Here is a 17,327-nt window from a genome sequence, read left to right as displayed (position 1 = left end):
GCTGTGATCCATCGTAACTGCCTTTGGCGTGAGCTGAGCCAAACCCCAAGATAGTGCAAGTATAAAAGATTGCCGGAGTGGCAGCGTGACACCCCCTCACACCCCCCCCCCCCCCCACCAGATGCAGATCCAGGCAGGCTCCTTTCAACACAGCCATTACAGAGCATCACCTCCATCATTACCCCAGCTGTGCTGCAACAGCAAAGACATTGCTTGAAGCAAAAGCATAGCAAACCCCGGGTGAATCAGGCGTCCAGGTTTCCCTCCTCACCATGCTACACTTTGCCACCACCCTCACGCCCTGCGCTTCGGCATCCCACCTTAAGAAACAAGAACCAGACCAAGTTTCAGCATCCTCTTCGCCTGCCCAAGCTCCCGACGGAGCAAGATGTTCCCAAGACCTTTCAAGCGCAGGTCCCAGCTGTGCTCCCACACAAACCTGCTCAGCACCCATGGGAAACCCGCTCGGGGCGGGGGGGGGGCACGGGCACAGGATGGGGGAGCAGCCCGGGCTCCTCCGGGGCTCCCTCCATAACAGGATTTTCAGCGCTGCCCTCTTTCCCGAGGCACTAGGTTTGTTAAACACCTCAAGAAGTGGGAAAGCACTAGAGGCAGCACTCTTGCAAAGGCACATTTAAATCTCAGCCGCTGGAATTAAGTACCTGGAAAGAAAATGAGAAGGACCCCAACAAAATGGGTTATTTAGAGCTAATGGCATCTCCGGAGGCTTCGAAGCACACTCGTAGCTGGCTGCCGTGCCGGGGCCAGCAGGCTTTGAAGGGGGCAGATGAGGCTAAAATGCACCAAGCAGCCCTTACCAGAGGGGACTCACTTCTGCAACCCCCTCCATTTCAAAATACGTTTCTTAATATCACCAGCATACTAAAAATAAGTTGCATCTCCCAAATCCAACTGCATCGAGTGCTGGGAGGCATTCAAACCACCAGTCTGCAAGCATACAGGATCTGTGTGTTAAGAGAGGAGGGCGGCTGGCACTTTGAGAGCTGGGGGAAGCTGAGGGAGGGTCTGGAGGCAGGACTCTGCTTTGGGTTGCAAATCCCAGGATAAAGAGCAAGACTGTCACCACACTACTGGACTGTCAGCGTTCAGAAGGGCAGAGAGCAATGGGAGGGGAGAGAAAGCGTCTGAAGGATACAAAAATGTAGGTCAAAAGATGCATGATATGATGAATGGAAACCAACCCCCCCAAAAATAAAAAAGGGATGCTGTGGCTGAAGCTCCAGCCTCATCAGCCTTCTCCCCCCGGCCAGCCACAACACTCATGTCCCAGCCACAGCTATTTCCAGCTCCTCCACAGCCCAGACCACTGCCGAGGGCTGCATCCCTGGGGCGCCTTTGGGAATCTTTTCGCCGTCTCAGATCTGGCCATGAGGTCTTATTCTCGTAATCCGGCTGCTGTCAAAAGGTGCCTTGCCAGTCTGCGAAACACGAGTCTTCCACGCATACGTCCTGCCACCTACTCTAGGATCCCACTTTTCCTTTCACGTTTAATCCAGGACTGACAACGTTTTGTTGGCTTTGGGCACACCAGTCCTTTCACACAAATTAATTTGGGAATCACAGTCACCCACCACATACCCCGAAAACGAGTTCACGCCTTCCCAAAAGCATCACTCTGAACCAACTGCCATCTGTGGCTTCATCTAATGGATCATCAGCTGGATTTTCCTTCTGCCAGACTGCCACACCACCCAGCCATACCCTGGGATGTATCATCGCTGTATCCCTCAACATGGCTCTTGCTCGTGGCCCCCCAGCAAGGTGCATGGCAGAAAGCCATCACTTCCACCACACTCTTGTAACCCTTTATTCCTCCTTTAGGTGCTACCAACAGGCTCCAAGGGATCATGATCAACATTGTTTTGACATGCTTGGAGATTTTCTTCCCTGCATGCCTGTTCCACGTTATTCCCGTAGAACCTGCTGCTTCTTTGCCCTTTAGAGTCAGTACTCTCATCCTTGGCCACTCCTGATGCAAGAACGCGGTAATCGCAGAGCTGTTCTTCTAGCTAGCACCCCTCCGTTCCTCCTAACCTGGAGACGATGAAGGTCTCTGCCCATCTCTGGTGACTGCAGCAGTAGCTGGGCAGGAACGGGCAGATTCCACTGCCACGCCAGAGCTAAACCACCCTCCTCCAAACACACCGAGACCACTCGGGCTGCACTTCTGCATTTCTCCTAGCCAATTGCTTCACCAAGAGCTTTGCAAGTCTTCTGGGAAGAGGACCTCCATCACCTACAGCCCCCAGGGTGTATGGCAGGGCATCCACACGCTTCTCCTCCCTATCCCAGGCACAAGCGCTGTGCCAGCACTTGCTTATTGAGGGCAGGCGCTCCCCAGGGAGATGACAACCAAGCCCTGGGCAGGGCAGGGTTCAGGGGAGAGGGGCTGACACGCTGCTGATCTGCAAACCTCCAAATCCCCATTTCCCTGTGCTGTCTCTCCAAGGATTTGCAGTTTGCTATTGCCTATCTGCTGCGTCCAGCCAGGCACCCAGAGCAGGGCTGTGCACGCAACAGCTACGGGTGCTGCGACCGACCGCACAGGGCGGGATGAAGGAGCAAGTCCCCAGCCAGGCAAGCAAGACCCACCATTCCGCCTCCAATGGGATGTACTGGACCGCTCGTGGCAAGTGATGTCTCCAGGGGGCAAGTTTTAGGAGGCTCAGACTGGGGCAAAGGGCTCACTGGGTTGTCTTTTTTACTTACTTTTCCCCTTCCAGAGGAGTGACAGGGCAGTTAACTAGTGAGGCTATACTTGATCCAATATGACACCAGAGGGAGATTGACTGCGCTTGTCAGTCACAGCTAATGTCATCCACTGACTGCTTAATCAGGCTGCCAATCTGGGCAAGCCATCTTGAGGCTTTAGTAGGGGGAAAAAAAAGAAAAAAAAGCCTTTATTCCAAAGGGCACAGCGCTATCAAATGGACACACGCTCGCTATTGTTTATCAGCAAGCGCCACACAGGCACACCCGCCCTGGCCTCCCTCTCCCCCCACCAGTACCCAGGGGCTTTAGCCCATTCATGCAACAATCCCAATTTTCACGGGGCTTTACTGTATGTTTACAGTACTTATGCATCCCAGGATACACCAAAGCCCGGCCCAAGAGGCACGTTTGCTACACCAGAAGGCGGTTGTCCCCCAGGCTCCCACCCGGGGGGGCAGGCTGGACCCCACGGCCCCCTGCCAGAAGCCCAAGTACCAGGGGAAGACCAAGAGCATCACGCTCACAGGGCAGAACCTGGCACTGGGTTGAAAGCTGACCGCAGAGGTTCTGCCTGCCCAAAGCCCTGCCCTTCCCTCCAGCTGGAATTAGAAAAGAGGTTTTGCAGCTCGGAGAGGAGTTATTTCCCGCACAGCATATATTAAAGCACAGTTCGGGTAATAATTTTGCTGCTGAAAGCACAGGGAGAGCCCTGCCTGTAATACCTCTGCTGTTGAACAGCTAACAAGCTTCTGGTTTACATCCTTGCCTTTTATCCGCTCCCTCTAATTTCCTTTAGGTTTTATTTACGTAAAATGACCTAACACCGTGTCTGTTGCCAGGTCCGCCACCAGCTTTGACTTCATGAACCCACATCTGGAAGTTGCCAAGGTCTTCCCACTGAGATACACCAGCAGCATCTACCACCGTCGGGTTCACCAGCGCCTCCTCCTCCTCCTCCAAGCCGCTTTCCAGTCCCACCCGCTCTCTCCCAGGAACAGCCATCTGATGCCACGTGTGCCCTTTTACTGACTGCAAGAAAAGCGGCTGCACGGGAGCACAACGTGCAGGTCCCCGAGACTGCACGCAATGGAGATGGGCAATCTGCTTACCCATCACCGCCACGTCTCCCCATCACCACAGCAATGCTGCTCTGCCTTCGGATATTCATCAAGAGGCCACAAACGCAGCAAATATTAGCCTCGTACCTTGCAAACACGAGACCCGAGCAGGGAGAGGAGGGGAGAGAGAAGAGCACAGCGCTGGATGGACAGCAAGATGACTTACCCAAAGAGACCAGCTCCAAGAAGAAGAGGAGAAGCAGAAAGTTGCCAGCAGCAGTGTGACGCTTCATGGTTCCTGTCAAAGCAGAAAAGCAGTGTCAAGTCCAGCGCTTTATGGATATTACCTTGTCTCCCCAAAACAGGCTCGGGGATACAGCCCTGCCCCAGCACTTCAGGGGAACACCCAGGAGATCACCGTTTTGTTAACGCTTAGCTTTTATCCAGGGCACTTCACCCAAGAGTGCCACCATCACTTTCTTGGTTCATGCAGCCCCAACCGTCCTCTTGGCGAGCTCCAAACTGAAACCAGGATTAATCTGGCGTAGGTGATACATTTTTTATTTTCCACTTTCCAAAGCATATTTGCTCAGCTCGTGCGAGGGAATAAGCCACGGTGACCTCTGCGGTCAGGACCGGAGCAGAAGCAGCCCCAGCTGAGCGGAGCCGCTCGAGCGGCAGGGGAGATGTTGAGGGTAAGGAAGAGCTGCTGCTACCCGGGAACGACACAGCAGTGAGTCATCAGCACTGGGATTTAAGAAGTTTTGGCAAAGCCGTGTGGGAAGCTTGACCCAGAATCGCTGAAGAGGCACCGGGATTTCGGAGGACAAAGCAGAGCCCCTCGAACCTCTCAAACCACCCGGACGGCTGCAAAACAGGCACTCGCGAGAGCACTGGAAGCAGACAGGCTTGCAAACGTGCCTGCATCCTGCTCTGCCTCTCAAATTTCCCCAGCTTCGCATTCGATACAGCGCATGACTCCTCACGACGAGGCAACAGAATAAAACAGTAACAGGCAGCTGCTTAGCACGGCTGCATCCTTGCACGGTTTTCAGACCATTAAATACAAAGCTCTTTCCAAACCAACCCCACAAAACCTCAGCAAAGTCCCGCTTTGCAAGGAAATTCATACACGTGGTATTTTAAAACATGCCACCTCGGAGGCAAGTATAAATCATATACGTTACACAGAGCATATAGGCACAACAGAAACCCCCAGGCAGCTCACACAGAGCCTGAAGCAGACAGGACATCTCAGCGACCCGTCTCTGAAGCTCTCCATATTTCTGCAGATGCTGTGAAAGTTGTGGGGCAGGGGGACGTTTTCCTACCAGCTCAGCCCATCCGCACAGCAGCAGACCCAGGGACACGAAAGGCAGAGAGCGTATGTGACAGCCAGCCTTTTGGGCAGCAAACACAGAGATGAACCTGTAGTTAAATGCATAAGCAGCTCCCACCCGAGACCAAGCGTTGACCTGAGCCGTGAGGGCTGAAACGAGTAATAAATCACATCTATTTATCAGCCTAAGAGGGGACTCGTTACACTTGTGACTGGTCCCATACACAGCAAGTTTTGGTTCGCCCAGTGCTCGCAGCACTTGGAAAACTGATCACTAAAGCAACGGACCTGGAGAAGCTGCTGTGATACGCATCATTCCCACTCGGGGAGCACCCAAACAGACAGCTCATCCGTAAACCCAGGATGCCACCTTCACCCCCCATCGCTCTCCATTTACCCCAAAAGCAGCAGCTCAGCCTTCCCTTTCCAACACCCTGCTCTACACACGCTAAATGCGACGACAGCGCGCAGTTACCCCAAAGCGTGGCACCGTGCTGGACGCAGGCTGCAGCTGTGAGCCCAGCTAAGGGTGGAGGGATCTGCACCCCGTTGCCACCCTAAAAGATGCATGGGCACCCCACAGGGGGGTCCTTACCTCTGCAGGGCAGCCCGCGCCCCAGCAAGAATGAGAGGACGCTCCTAAGGGAGCTTCAAAGCAATAGCTCCACGCATTGTATTTTTACTGATGGATGTGTCACAGCAGACAGTTCGTAACAACTCTGGTCACCATAGAAAGGGCCCTAAATTCTAATTTCTTCTGCTATTTTGCCACAAGAGAGTGTCTGGAAGGAAGAGGTCTGCACCTAGGCAAGAAAAATGATGCTGTGGTCTTTTTTGCGCATCTTTAGGAAATTCAGCACAAGCCTGAGAAGACATTTGGGATCAGCGCTGCTTAAATTTTAGGTGTATCATGCCAATCTCCCCAGAAAACATGGACAGGGCAGAAGAGTTCAATCGTCCACCCCCTGACAAGTTTCTGACTTCTGAGTGTTCAGTGCCAGCAGAGCATCCAAAAAACCCAGGTTCTAAACAAAAATTACCTCTTCCCCAGGAGCCAGGCATCCTATCAGGCCCTTTAAATCTTTAGATTCGGCCAACAAAAGCAGAATAGACTCTTCTAACAAAGAAAAACCCCAAACTGCTCCACTTTCCCCCTTCTTTAATAGGTTTCAGGGAGGAGAAAGTCTCTGACTTAGACAACGCTGCTGTTTCAGCCCCCCTGTGTCCCCCTGACCGTCATCAAACCCAGGGTGCAGAGCCAAAGCTCATCGTGCTGCCGCCAGAAAGGATGCGACGGAGAGGAGCGAGGCAGCCCAACCTCAAGCTCTTCCTCTGCCTTCTGCTGTGCCAAAATGCCATTGAGGAAAATGCTAACTTTCTTCTAAAACAGCACCGCTATCAGCCCAAGTGAGCGGAAACATTATTTTCCGGCTTCACAGACCATGTTTAAAAAGCAACAGGGCAGTGGAAAAACAATTTACGTGATGTAGAAATAAAGGCGGTTGACAGCATCCCCTTTCAAGTGTCATGATAAATCTAAATATTGTATATTCCAAGTCAGTCACTTCATTATGTAAGTAATTGCCTGAAATGTCATTTTGATTTTGTCTGTCTTCATTAATACTGCAGCTCTTCACTGGTTCTCCGAGATGGTTCACTCAAATATTGCAAATTTCGGAACGGGATTGAGAAACCTCCGGGGAGAACTTAAAAATTGTGACTAAGAGCATATTAAATTGCACCTTCTGCCTGAAAGAGGCTCTTTGTAGGAAGCATTCGGTGCAGTTTCCAGCATAATAATGTCTCTGGGCAAGTCATCTCTGGGAACTTAACTGTTGTCTCCTGGCTGCAAAAGCACTAATGTTAAACCAGAGATTTCCCAGTCCGCTGGCAACTGCTCCCCAAGGCACGGGAAGCAGCAGACAGAACCGCATTAAATGGTGATGGATGGGAATCGGAGGAGCCTCTACCGCTGAAACACCGCTCTGCAAAGAAGTCCAGGGCTTGAAAGTTTAGGAACCAGCTCAGGTCGAGCAGAGGTTTTTCAGCCCACTTGCCCCAAATGCCTCCTTCCCAAGCCTGGGAAGTGGCTTTTTTTGCTGCTTAAACAGCATGGCTGCATCCCTAAATGTGGCAAAGATCCCACCTGCTTGGCTACGCAGAGAGAGCCCGGCCGGCGCATGCTCCGGTCCTCAGCACACATTAATCCGAGTGAAGTTGGCAACAAGGCTCCAAGAGCCTTCTAGCATCTCACCTCTGCGAAACACCGGAGAAGAGATGCTGCCGCTTCTCGAGCCCGGACCACATATTGCTCTCGGGGTGCTTAAGCACCAGCTTCCAGGCTGTGCACCTGTATTGGTTATTTTTAAATGCACTGTTGGGGCGCTTGCATACGAGAACGGCTCGCACGCACACAAAATGCACTTAATTGCCTCCATCAGAGCAGCGGCAGCAGCTTCGGCGACGGCTGTGCCTTGCTGGCAGAGATGCTCTCACGTTCGAGCTGCTGCTGGCATTTTTAATCACTCCCCAAACCCCCTGCCCCTCTCCCCCCCCACCTGGTCTTCCCTTCCCCAAATGGCACCGCGACACTTGCGCCTCAAAATTTATAGCGTCAGCCTCTCTGTTTGCTCTGCGCTGTTCCAGGAGCATAAAGAAGAAATGAAAGTGTAAATCAAAGCGTCTCCCAAATGGCTTCCATGCGAGGAAAACTGTACGCGCCTTCCCAAAAAGCCCCTTCTCCTGCGATGCGGCACAAATCACGTCCCCCAAAGAGGGGAGCCCGGCAGCCAGCGCTGCCCACCTACAACATTTGCTCCTTCGTAGGCAGAATGGAAGTCCCTGAGGTGCTACCAGGAGCCCACCGTGCCCGTGGCATCCAGCCACCCGCTGGAAGACCCCTCTCGCCCCGGCACACCATCCGTGCCGGCTCTCCCCAGCTTCCTCCATCACGTTGGCCACCTTGGAAGATGTTCCAACAAGGGTCACCACCAAACGGGCATCAGAGAAACCGCCCCCGCGATCCTCTTCAGCAAAGCGCATCGCTTGGCACCAACCCTCACGCCAAAACACAGCGGGTTGCAGAGGCACAGCGGCTCCCGCTTTCCCAGCTTTTCCATCCCTCTGCTCCTCAAATGCAAGCACCACTAGAAATTCACCTTTTCTTCTTCCTATTGCTTCTTGGCCAGGTCTTTACAATAAGTAGGATTCAAAAGGAAAAAAGTAAAAGTTAATTCCACCACCACCCCACCCCCCCCCATATTGGCATGAGTTATACACAAATCATAATTCCTAAAAATAACAAATTGCAGAACAGGGTAATCAGAAGTAAATTGATATTGATAAATAAGCTTTTCTTCCGTGCGGTAGGTGGTTTATTTTAATCTAATGAGTTTTATATTTTCTGAGCTTTCAGATTCCATGATGAAGAGCCGTCCGCACTAGAATTACGAAGCACTTTGAAATATTGTAATTTTATGGCTCATTTTGTCAGGACTCTTGAAAATGAGATTTGTTCCCAGTGAAAAAATTTGCCCTTTTTTTCTTCTATTCCCTGCAGTGAAGGAAAAAATTCCCTTGTTAAATAAATACAGGCCAGCATATTTGTATGCATGGGGGGGGGGGAGCAGACGCACACAGAACAGGGAGCAAGTGGGCACGGCTGCCGATGGCTGCTACAACCCACCTAAGCCCCGAGACGGTGCTTGTAGGAGAAAGAGCGTGAAAGGTGCTCTCTCCCCTTCCTTCACCCCAAAAGCAAAGCTGAGGTTGGAGACACGGGTGTTTTCTCCCCACCCAGCCCAGGGGATGCCCACAAAGCCGACAGCGAGTCCGAGCTGCTCTGTGCATCCTACCTAGTGCTAATTGGTGGTATTTAAACCTTTTTTTCTAGCAGGGAAAAAGCTAGAGGTGTTACTTACCAACACCAAGAAACACCAAAGTTTCCCACATTTCCAGCAGTTTACTCCCATTTCAAAACAAGGACAGGAATGGAAACATTTTGACTGGGGCTGTGAGAGGTTTGCTTTCCCATAGGAAACAAGCACTAGCGCCAAGACAACATTAACACATTGTTTAACCAACAGCCCAAGACCAGAAGAAAATGCCATGTTTGAACTTCTCAGTCCATGCAGGAAAACTTTGTCTGGGTTGGAAGTGAAACTGATTTTCCAAGTCATTGCAACTGCCATAGGATAATCCCAGTAACTGCCCAGCTCTGCATTAGCAAAACGCAAACCCTCTGCTGCAGCACACCCCAACCACGGTATCGCCAAGGAAAATCGTTTAGTGCTACAAGTACGAGCATCCAGTTTACCTCTTCATTCATGCAATATTAAAATAACATGCTGGGGGCTTAGGGAAGGGGGAGCCCCATTCCCTGCTGCAGCAAGCATGGCCACCCACCCTTCCACATCAAAGACAGTATCTGTCTTGGGTAGGTGGAAGAGGCGATGCCTGGTTTTAGGTTGGTTTTGGGTTTTTTGGGGGGTGGGTGGGATTTTTTGTGTTGTTTTTTAGTTTGGGGGTTTTTTGAGTGGGGCAGCACTGGCTCTATTGAGTCTCCAGCACTGGTTGCTATGATGCCTATGGTGACTAGCAACCATTTTCCATCACAAAACCTCACTTAAGCTAGAACGGCAGCTCCTGAACTAGGAGGCAGCCCAGGATGGGGTATGGAGACCAAGCCAACAGGCTCCTGGCTCTCCTGGTTCCTGGGCTGCACCAAAACAGAGCCCAGCACATGGCAGCAAGGCAGGAAAGGAGCAGCAGGGCTACAGAGCGGATGATGCTAACGTGGGATGAAAAGGTGGAAAAGCAGCCAACAGCGACAGAGCTTAGCTTAAAGAAAAAAAAGAGGAGAAAAGGAGGAGAGGGAAGAAGGGTGGGAATTCTTGCTTTAGGAGGAGGTAGAAAGCTGAACTCAGTGAAGCGACGTGCACTGTCTGGTCTCACAAGACAGGAGCCTCTCTCCGGACTCTTAAAAAACATACAGCAATGGACAAAGTGGCAAACGTAAAGATGCTGAAGGCCTGACGCAAAAATCTGCTGGGGGACGGGAGGCCAGACGCTTTCTTCTTGTGCCCTGCCTGGAAGAAGGCAGGCTTGCCTGCCGACCGAGGCCGGGCAGCAGCCTGGCTGGACTTCCAAGCACCACCATCAAAACGACGCAGGAGAAGCGTCCAACATCCTCAGGCTCCGACACGACATTTTTGAGCGAGTTTGTAACGCTGCCACGCAGCCTGTGCTTACATATCCTAGGGCACTCCTGCCCGCACTGCTTCAAATGCAAGCACACAACTTCTGTTTGGTTTGGGGTTTTTAAAGGAGAGGGGAGGGGAAATGAAGAGAAGACATATGTGAAGTGGAATTAAAGAAAAGGGAAAAAAAATAAGCGTTCATCTAGGTATTGCCCGCTCCATTTACAGAATAACAAGCACACTTAGCAGACCTGCAGTAGATGACTATTGCTCAAGCCCTCTGGCTCAGGCTGGCCCCGGCACAGCACCTCGCTCCTTGCCACACTCGGGTGCAGCTTTGAACACGAGCATCACCTTTTTGCAGCGGCAGGAGGAAGCACGTTATAAGCTTCACTCTAAGAAGTACACCCATAACAGTGCGAGCAATGCAATAAAAAATTCAGCATCAACTTCAAGAGCAAGCCATCAGCCACAGAACCAGGAGCTCTTGACAATCAGTAACCAAACTACACCTCAAAGCCCTGCCAAAGAAGATGGGTTAGTTATTTAACTTCATCTTCCTTGGCAAACACTTGTCGCAGCAGACACCGCTTCAAGTCCATCAGCACAGGACCCTGGGTATGTGCGCACCCAGGATTTCCCCGTCTCCAGGTACTCCTAAGCTCCAGGCTGGATGTTTGCATCACTAAAAAGAAGCAACAAGGCTATTTGTTCAGTCCTCTGGGAACTCAAACCGCAGGCTGGGAAGGTAGATCTCAAAAAGAGAGAGAAATAGGGGTGCTTCAGAGGAGGAAAAAAACCCAACCCAACCCAACAAACCACCCTCACACTGAGCAACCTGAGCTGCAAAAGCTCTCAGACCATTTCTTGCCTCATCCAAATCAAGAGAGAAGTGTCCTTGCTGCTTTCGCACAAAGCTCACTTAACTTTCAGCTAGAGGCACTTTGCTGCAACAGACCTTTTCAAGGCCCACTGGCTGTTCAAGCTAATAAAAGTGAGGCTTTGCCTGATGGAGTAACACTGTGGGCACGCTGTGGCTAATCACTCGCTAGCTGAAATTTCAGGATGGGGGAAAAAAAACCAAAGTGCTAGAGACAGCACAGGGAAAGGAATATGAGGCTACTTGGGAGGAAAAAAAAAAAAACCTAGATCCCTCAATCCCAAACAGCAGCCCCCGAGAGCAGGGGGTCAAACTGAAAGACAAAGACATTCAGTAGAGATGAAGTTATTTGGATTAATGACAGTAGTTCATCACCAGTGACAGGCTTGTTCATGCAAGCCCTCCTAGGACCCCAGCCATGGCTGAGGACCCTCTAAGCTGTCCAGTCCCTCTCCTACATGCCTTTTTTCAAAGCTGCAGCAGCCCAGGCACCAACATCTCCCCCCCATTTCCATCAGGATTTTGTCCCCAGTGACTTTCTCCCCAGCATACTCCAAGCAGAACATCTTTCTCCCCTGGAGAGCAGTTGTTATATCAAATGCACAGACCAGGGCAAAGCAATTCAGGCTAAGGACGGAAAAAAGCCTCACTGCAACGTTGGCTCTGGCAGAGGCTGGGGAGGGGACATTACAGCCCTCCCACAGCCAGCTCAGAGTTTCCATTGCAAGACACATCCAGCAAGGTCCTCGGCCCCGGGGCGGGGGTTCAAGCACATGCTTCTGCCAGACTGTCCAGCAGAAAAAGAGGCAACGTGTACCCAGCATGGCCCCTTTGATCATTTATGGAGCACACCATAGTGAGCAAGCACCCACCGGAGCCACGTGCTAACACCTTCACGGACTGAAAGCCACCGGACTCCACAACCAAAGGTTTCCTTCCCACGTTGACCGAAGCTTTGAGCTCGGCACTATGCACGGCACAGCCCGTGCATAAACACCGTTCCAGCTCCTGCTATAATGTCCTGGTCATTACCAAACCACAGGCGAGATCCAGGACATCTGCAAGCTTTGGGTGAGCCTCAACCACCGGGATTCCCCATTTCAGCTGCAGAACCTGCACGCTGAAATGGGGTCCGATAGCAACGCAAGCTCGAAGGCATGAATCTTCATGTTTGTACGTCTTGGGCCATAAAAGCCCCAAACTAACCCTCATCCTCCTGTAACATTTTTGAAAGTCTTATTGCAAAAAGCAGGACACTGTAGCGGGAAAAAACGCAGAAGTTTTGGGATGCACTTTGAACTATTTATGCTCACAAAGCAAACCTCCAGCTAAATTAGCTGGGCTGCAATAGCCCAGCTGCAAGCAGCTGGGACATTTTACACCCTAATGAGAGGCCACAGGCCAGCCCCTCCTCAAGCCAACCCCATATCCTAAAGCTTCTTAAATTTAAAAATAATCTGTGCTCGAGACCATCTGCACAGAACATCTAAGAAACTTCACAAATTAAATCCTTTTTAAGATGTCCTCACCACCCCAGCTGCTCCTGGGGTATGCTCCAAAGAGGATTGCGGTGCCTTTTTTCTTTGCATACCTCCATCAGGTCAGCAGAAAAGCTACCACACCATGAACATTATTCTGGAGACTATTGCACCTGGGCAGTAGAAAAATGTTTCTGGTGCTACCTCCCTGCTATATTCAGGTGATGCCCCCCCAGGAGGGACACGCAGCCTCTTTGCACATGGGCTGGGTGCCCTTCCCAGGCCCAGCTACAGCAACCAGCCAAGCTGCGCAGCTCCTGCCTCTTGCAAACATTGTTTCTCCCACTTATCACACACGAGCAAAAAAAAAAAAAAAAAAAAAAAAAAAAAAAGGAACATCAGTTTTTACAGTTTCCCATAAAGGGAGTGTTTTACAACTGGGTCTTAAAAAAAAAACATTGTATTTTCACGACACGATCTTGACTTGGTGCTACAAAACCCACAGTTTGCCTTTCGAAACAAGAGATCTTTGTGGTGGGGAGGGAGGGAAGGGGGGAGAAGGGAGATGGAATGGCAAAGGGATTTCCCCTCCTCCTTCCCCAGGACAGGGGAAGAAGGAGAGACAACGGTAAAACTCCCTCCCTCAAAACACCCACCTGGACTGTGACAAACGCGAGTTTCCCATGGGAATACCTTGCCTCACTAAAAAGAAAAAAAAAAATTAAAAAAAACTCATGCACCAGCTTTATCCTGTAGTGCTATCGTGCGCCGAGGCCACAGGCACGAGGCATCCCAGGCTGCCGCAGGATGCGCTGGGAAGACCCCGGGAAAGAGCCGGGCTTGTTGCGTGCAGCCCAGCCACGGCGGGCACTGGGAAACAGCAGCTCTGCCAGCCCTCCTGATCCCCTCGACATCAGTTGTGCCCAAGGCATCTGCCACCAGACAGGGCTTTTCCCCCAGCACAGGGGAAAAAAAAAAAAAAAACACAAAAACAAACCCCAAACCAAACAACAACAAAAACCCCATGCACCAGCATAGAAAACTTCCCATTCCAGCATCACACACCTCCCCCCCAATAAACCACTGGTGGGGAGGAGAGGAGAGGCAGCTTGGGGAGACGATAGGGGTTGGTGAGAGGGTGCTGGCAGCACCCCCAGGCAGCCCTGGCACGGGACTGGGTTTGGATTTGCCCTTCCCACGCAGGGTACCCGTGGGAGAGTCCTGGGCTGCGCCCCTGCCCCAGCCAGCTCTGCTATTCACCTGCAGAAAAGCAGCACATCATCCCGTCCTCTGCATCCTTTTATTTGGTCAAATAAGCTACCCCAGCTCTGCCCTCTCTCTTCTTTTTTTTAAAAAAAAGAACGGTTGCCTTTTCTATCAACAGCCTTATTAGTTTTTTTTTTTTTTTTTTTTTTCCTGGACAGGTCTTTACTACCAACACCACAGATTTTGTATTTTCCCAACTAAATGCCAGTAATGAAGCCCCACACCTGTATTTCTAGTTGCAAGCGGGCACGGACTATTATTTACCTTTGTATAGCATCCAAAAATCGCAGATCGGAACAAAGGGGCTGGTGCCGGGTAGATCAAACCGAAACACAACACCAGGGGAAAAGCTATCCCTGCCACAAAGGGTTTACAGCCGAAACACCCCTAACGAACCCCAAACTCTGCGAGTTAAAAGGATGGGTAATGTAATTTAGCTGGCTGCTTTTAATAGGGACCAGACTCTTGAAGTTTGAGCATTTTCTTTAAATAAAGGCTCCAGCGACAACTCCAGGAGGTTCAAAGCTAAAGATGCCTGGCCAACGCCAAGTTGGATGTGTGCAGGGGTGAGTATTTGAGGTGGTCAGGAAAACATTTATTTAAAGAAAAGAGGATTGCAGGTCAGAGATTAAGGAAAAGAGAAGCAAGCAAAGTAGTGGGGGAATTAAAAAAACAAATCTCAAATAAAGCATTTTCTCAAGAGATAAAAAGAAACCATTTAGGGCAAGTTTGTCATTTTTGAAAAGCTGTTTTCCCATATGGTTTTTTTTGAAGGGATGCAACAACAATAACAAAAAACCCCAAACCCAAACCCCACCGTTTCCATTGCAGTTAAGTCCCGCTGCGGTGCAGCATCCCCACGCCTTTGAAGAAGTTCAGCCCTGGCTCGGCCGAGAAACTTTACAGCTTCTCACCGCCTCTTTCTTCCAAGCCAAACTCAAAATTAGAACCCAGGGTGGGTTTGGAGATGGGGGGGGACACGACAGCGCTTGCTGTTTCAGGGGCAGGACAGCAGACGCCACCACACATTATTATTATTATTATTATTAATTTTTTTTTTTTTGCTCAAAGGGAAAAATATTGGGCTTCCCACCTCCTCTGCCATTGATACCACGGCGCTGAACGACACCCCCCCAAATTACTACTAGTGATGGTGATGATGGCAGCGCTCACCCCAAACAAGTTGTCCCCTCGGTGGGAGCAGATAAGCGAGGTCTGGGAAGGAGGACGGCGGGCAACGCCGCCCGCGGGGGGGGGGGGGGGAATACCAGCGGCTCCGCGCCAGCGCATCCTCCGCGCATCCCCCCCCCCCCCCCCCAAAATAAATCAAGGCGGAATAAAGAAAACTCGCGGGGACATTACCTGTGGCGGCCGGTGCCGGTGTCAGCGACGACCCCCCATGCCGCCTCCTCCTCCTCCTCTTCTTCTTCTTCCTCCTCCTCCTCCTCCCCCCCCCCCCCGCGGCTGCCGGCCCCCGCCGCCCTGCCAGCCGAGTGAGCCGCCACGGGAGGAGGAGGAGGAGGAGGAGAAGGAGGAGGAGGAGGAGGAGGAAGGGGCGGCGGCTGCCGCGGGCGGCGCAGCGCCCCTTGCCCAGGTAACGGGTATTTCAGCGCCGGCTCCACCGAGCATCCCCCCCCACCCCTGCAAGCCGGGGGACTCCCGGGGCGGTAGCCAGCCCCCCCAAATCCCGAGCTTACCCCCCCCCCTTCTCTGGCTGGAGGGGGGGGACCGCGAAATAGCGGTTCCCTCCCCAAATACAACTTCTGCCCGAGGCAGGCGCTGGCCACGCGAAGTTTAACTCGGCCTCTTTGGGTTTAATTTGGGGGGGTTTGTTATCGTTGTTATTTTTCTGACCTTTGTGCGAGAGCGGCTGGCAGGCCCGGGGAACGCGTAAATCATACATGAGCGGGAAAGCGATACGGGCAGCGCGCTGGCAGGCGTGCCAAGAGAGCCACATGGCAATTATTCCTCCCGAGCATCTCTCCCTCCGGCACTCGGAGCCTCGGTTTCTACAGACGCGGCGTTGTATTTGCCATGCCGCCGATGCGCGTTTCTGCCTAACTCTTCAGCTCTTACCAGCAGTCCCCTCCGACCCCAGGTCCTCCCGGCCTTCCCAGCTTTCCCAAACCCAGCAGGACCTCGTGGGGCAAACCCTCGTCTCCGGTCCGAGCCCTCCCTACAAGCAGCTTTAGAGGAGGCAGCTAAATCCCACCACTTCACCCCATTTCTTGCTTTTTTGGAAGCAACAAAGCCTGCAATGACACCGGTCCCCACACCAAAGGGGTGACGCAGCCCCCCGCGTCCCCAAACCCCAGCAGTGCCAGGGCTTTGGGTCCTGCCCTGCTTGCGCACACACGCGCCTCCAGCCACTTGTGGCTTAGAGGAGCTTTACCTTCCCACCAGACCCCATCCCGAGCAGTTTTAATTAAAACACTAAATAAGTGCAGTTTGGGCTGCTAAAGGCCCTCCTGGAACCCCGCTTGGCAATACTGGGAGCCTTCCCATCCTCTCACCTTTGCATCCCTCCTCCTGGAGCAGCAGCGAGCAAGTGCCTTGGCAGGAGCAGGAGGGGATAATTAAGCCCTTGCCTCTCTCGAGCAGTTTCTGCTAATTTGGCAATTACTACAGCTCCTGGGCTGATAGATTTGAATTGGGCAGGGGCCTCCCTAAAACCTGGTTAAGCTGCAGGTGGGGGCTGAGACTAATGTTGCAGACTAGAGCCAGCCTTGGCACACCTGCAGCTGTTTTGGGGTTAAAAACAAAAGTCCCTGACAAACAGCTGAATGCGATGAGCTGTCTGCAGTTGAGGAAGGTGCTGGCAAATCATTTCCTCGCATCACACCTGGGTTGTACTGAGTTTGCTAAGGATTTGCCCTTGCTACTTGAGCTTGTCCTAAAGTCGCAGGTCACGAGGAGTGCAAAGGGCGCAGGCGTTACTGGTGCAGGGCTCCGAGCATCCTGTTGAGCTGAGCCTGTGCTGGTCCTGGTGGTTTATCTCTCCTGGGCTCTTCATCCCTCCCTTGTCCTCTTCATCGGCACAAGGCAGCGTGTATGCAGCCAGGATACCTGCGCTGTGCCGATCCCAGCCACGTCCATAAAGTCAGGGAACTAATTAGGGGAAGAAACAACAAAAAGGGAGGGGAACCAAAGCAAAACCACACCTTAAGCCACTTGAAGACACATTCTGGTTGCTGTCTGTAGCCACTCTGACTTTGCACAAGTCATGTCTCACTTAATGAGTCTCATGATAAATTCAGATCAGTGTTTCTATTTAAATAGAAGCGCACCTCTCCTGCTTTATCACTGCCTGGTTCCTATGTCTGGGCTTCACACCATGGTTTTCGGCGTGCAAGCTGGGCGGCTGGCTTTCAGCTC

The 17,327-nt window shown here is 51.9% G+C and overlaps 1 protein-coding gene across 1 annotated transcript in view; it reads right to left on the bottom strand.

Annotated features, from left to right (window-relative positions):
- CDH23 (cadherin related 23) overlaps nucleotides 1-15,350 on the bottom strand; it is a 214,096-nt gene extending 198,746 nt beyond the window's left edge. Inside the window, 2 exon segments of the mRNA XM_030030571.1 lie at nucleotides 4,018-4,089; nucleotides 15,315-15,350. Coding sequence (XP_029886431.1) covers nucleotides 4,018-4,084 — 67 coding nt within the window. The 5' untranslated portion in view covers nucleotides 4,085-4,089; nucleotides 15,315-15,350.
- Between the last annotated feature and the right edge of the window lie 1,977 nt (nucleotides 15,351-17,327).

The sequence above is a fragment of the Aquila chrysaetos genome, chromosome 11, assembly GCF_900496995.4.
Source record: "Aquila chrysaetos chrysaetos chromosome 11, bAquChr1.4, whole genome shotgun sequence".
In the NCBI taxonomy this organism is placed as follows: Eukaryota; Metazoa; Chordata; class Aves; order Accipitriformes; family Accipitridae; genus Aquila; species Aquila chrysaetos.
This window is presented reverse-complemented; position numbering and strand designations above follow the sequence as displayed.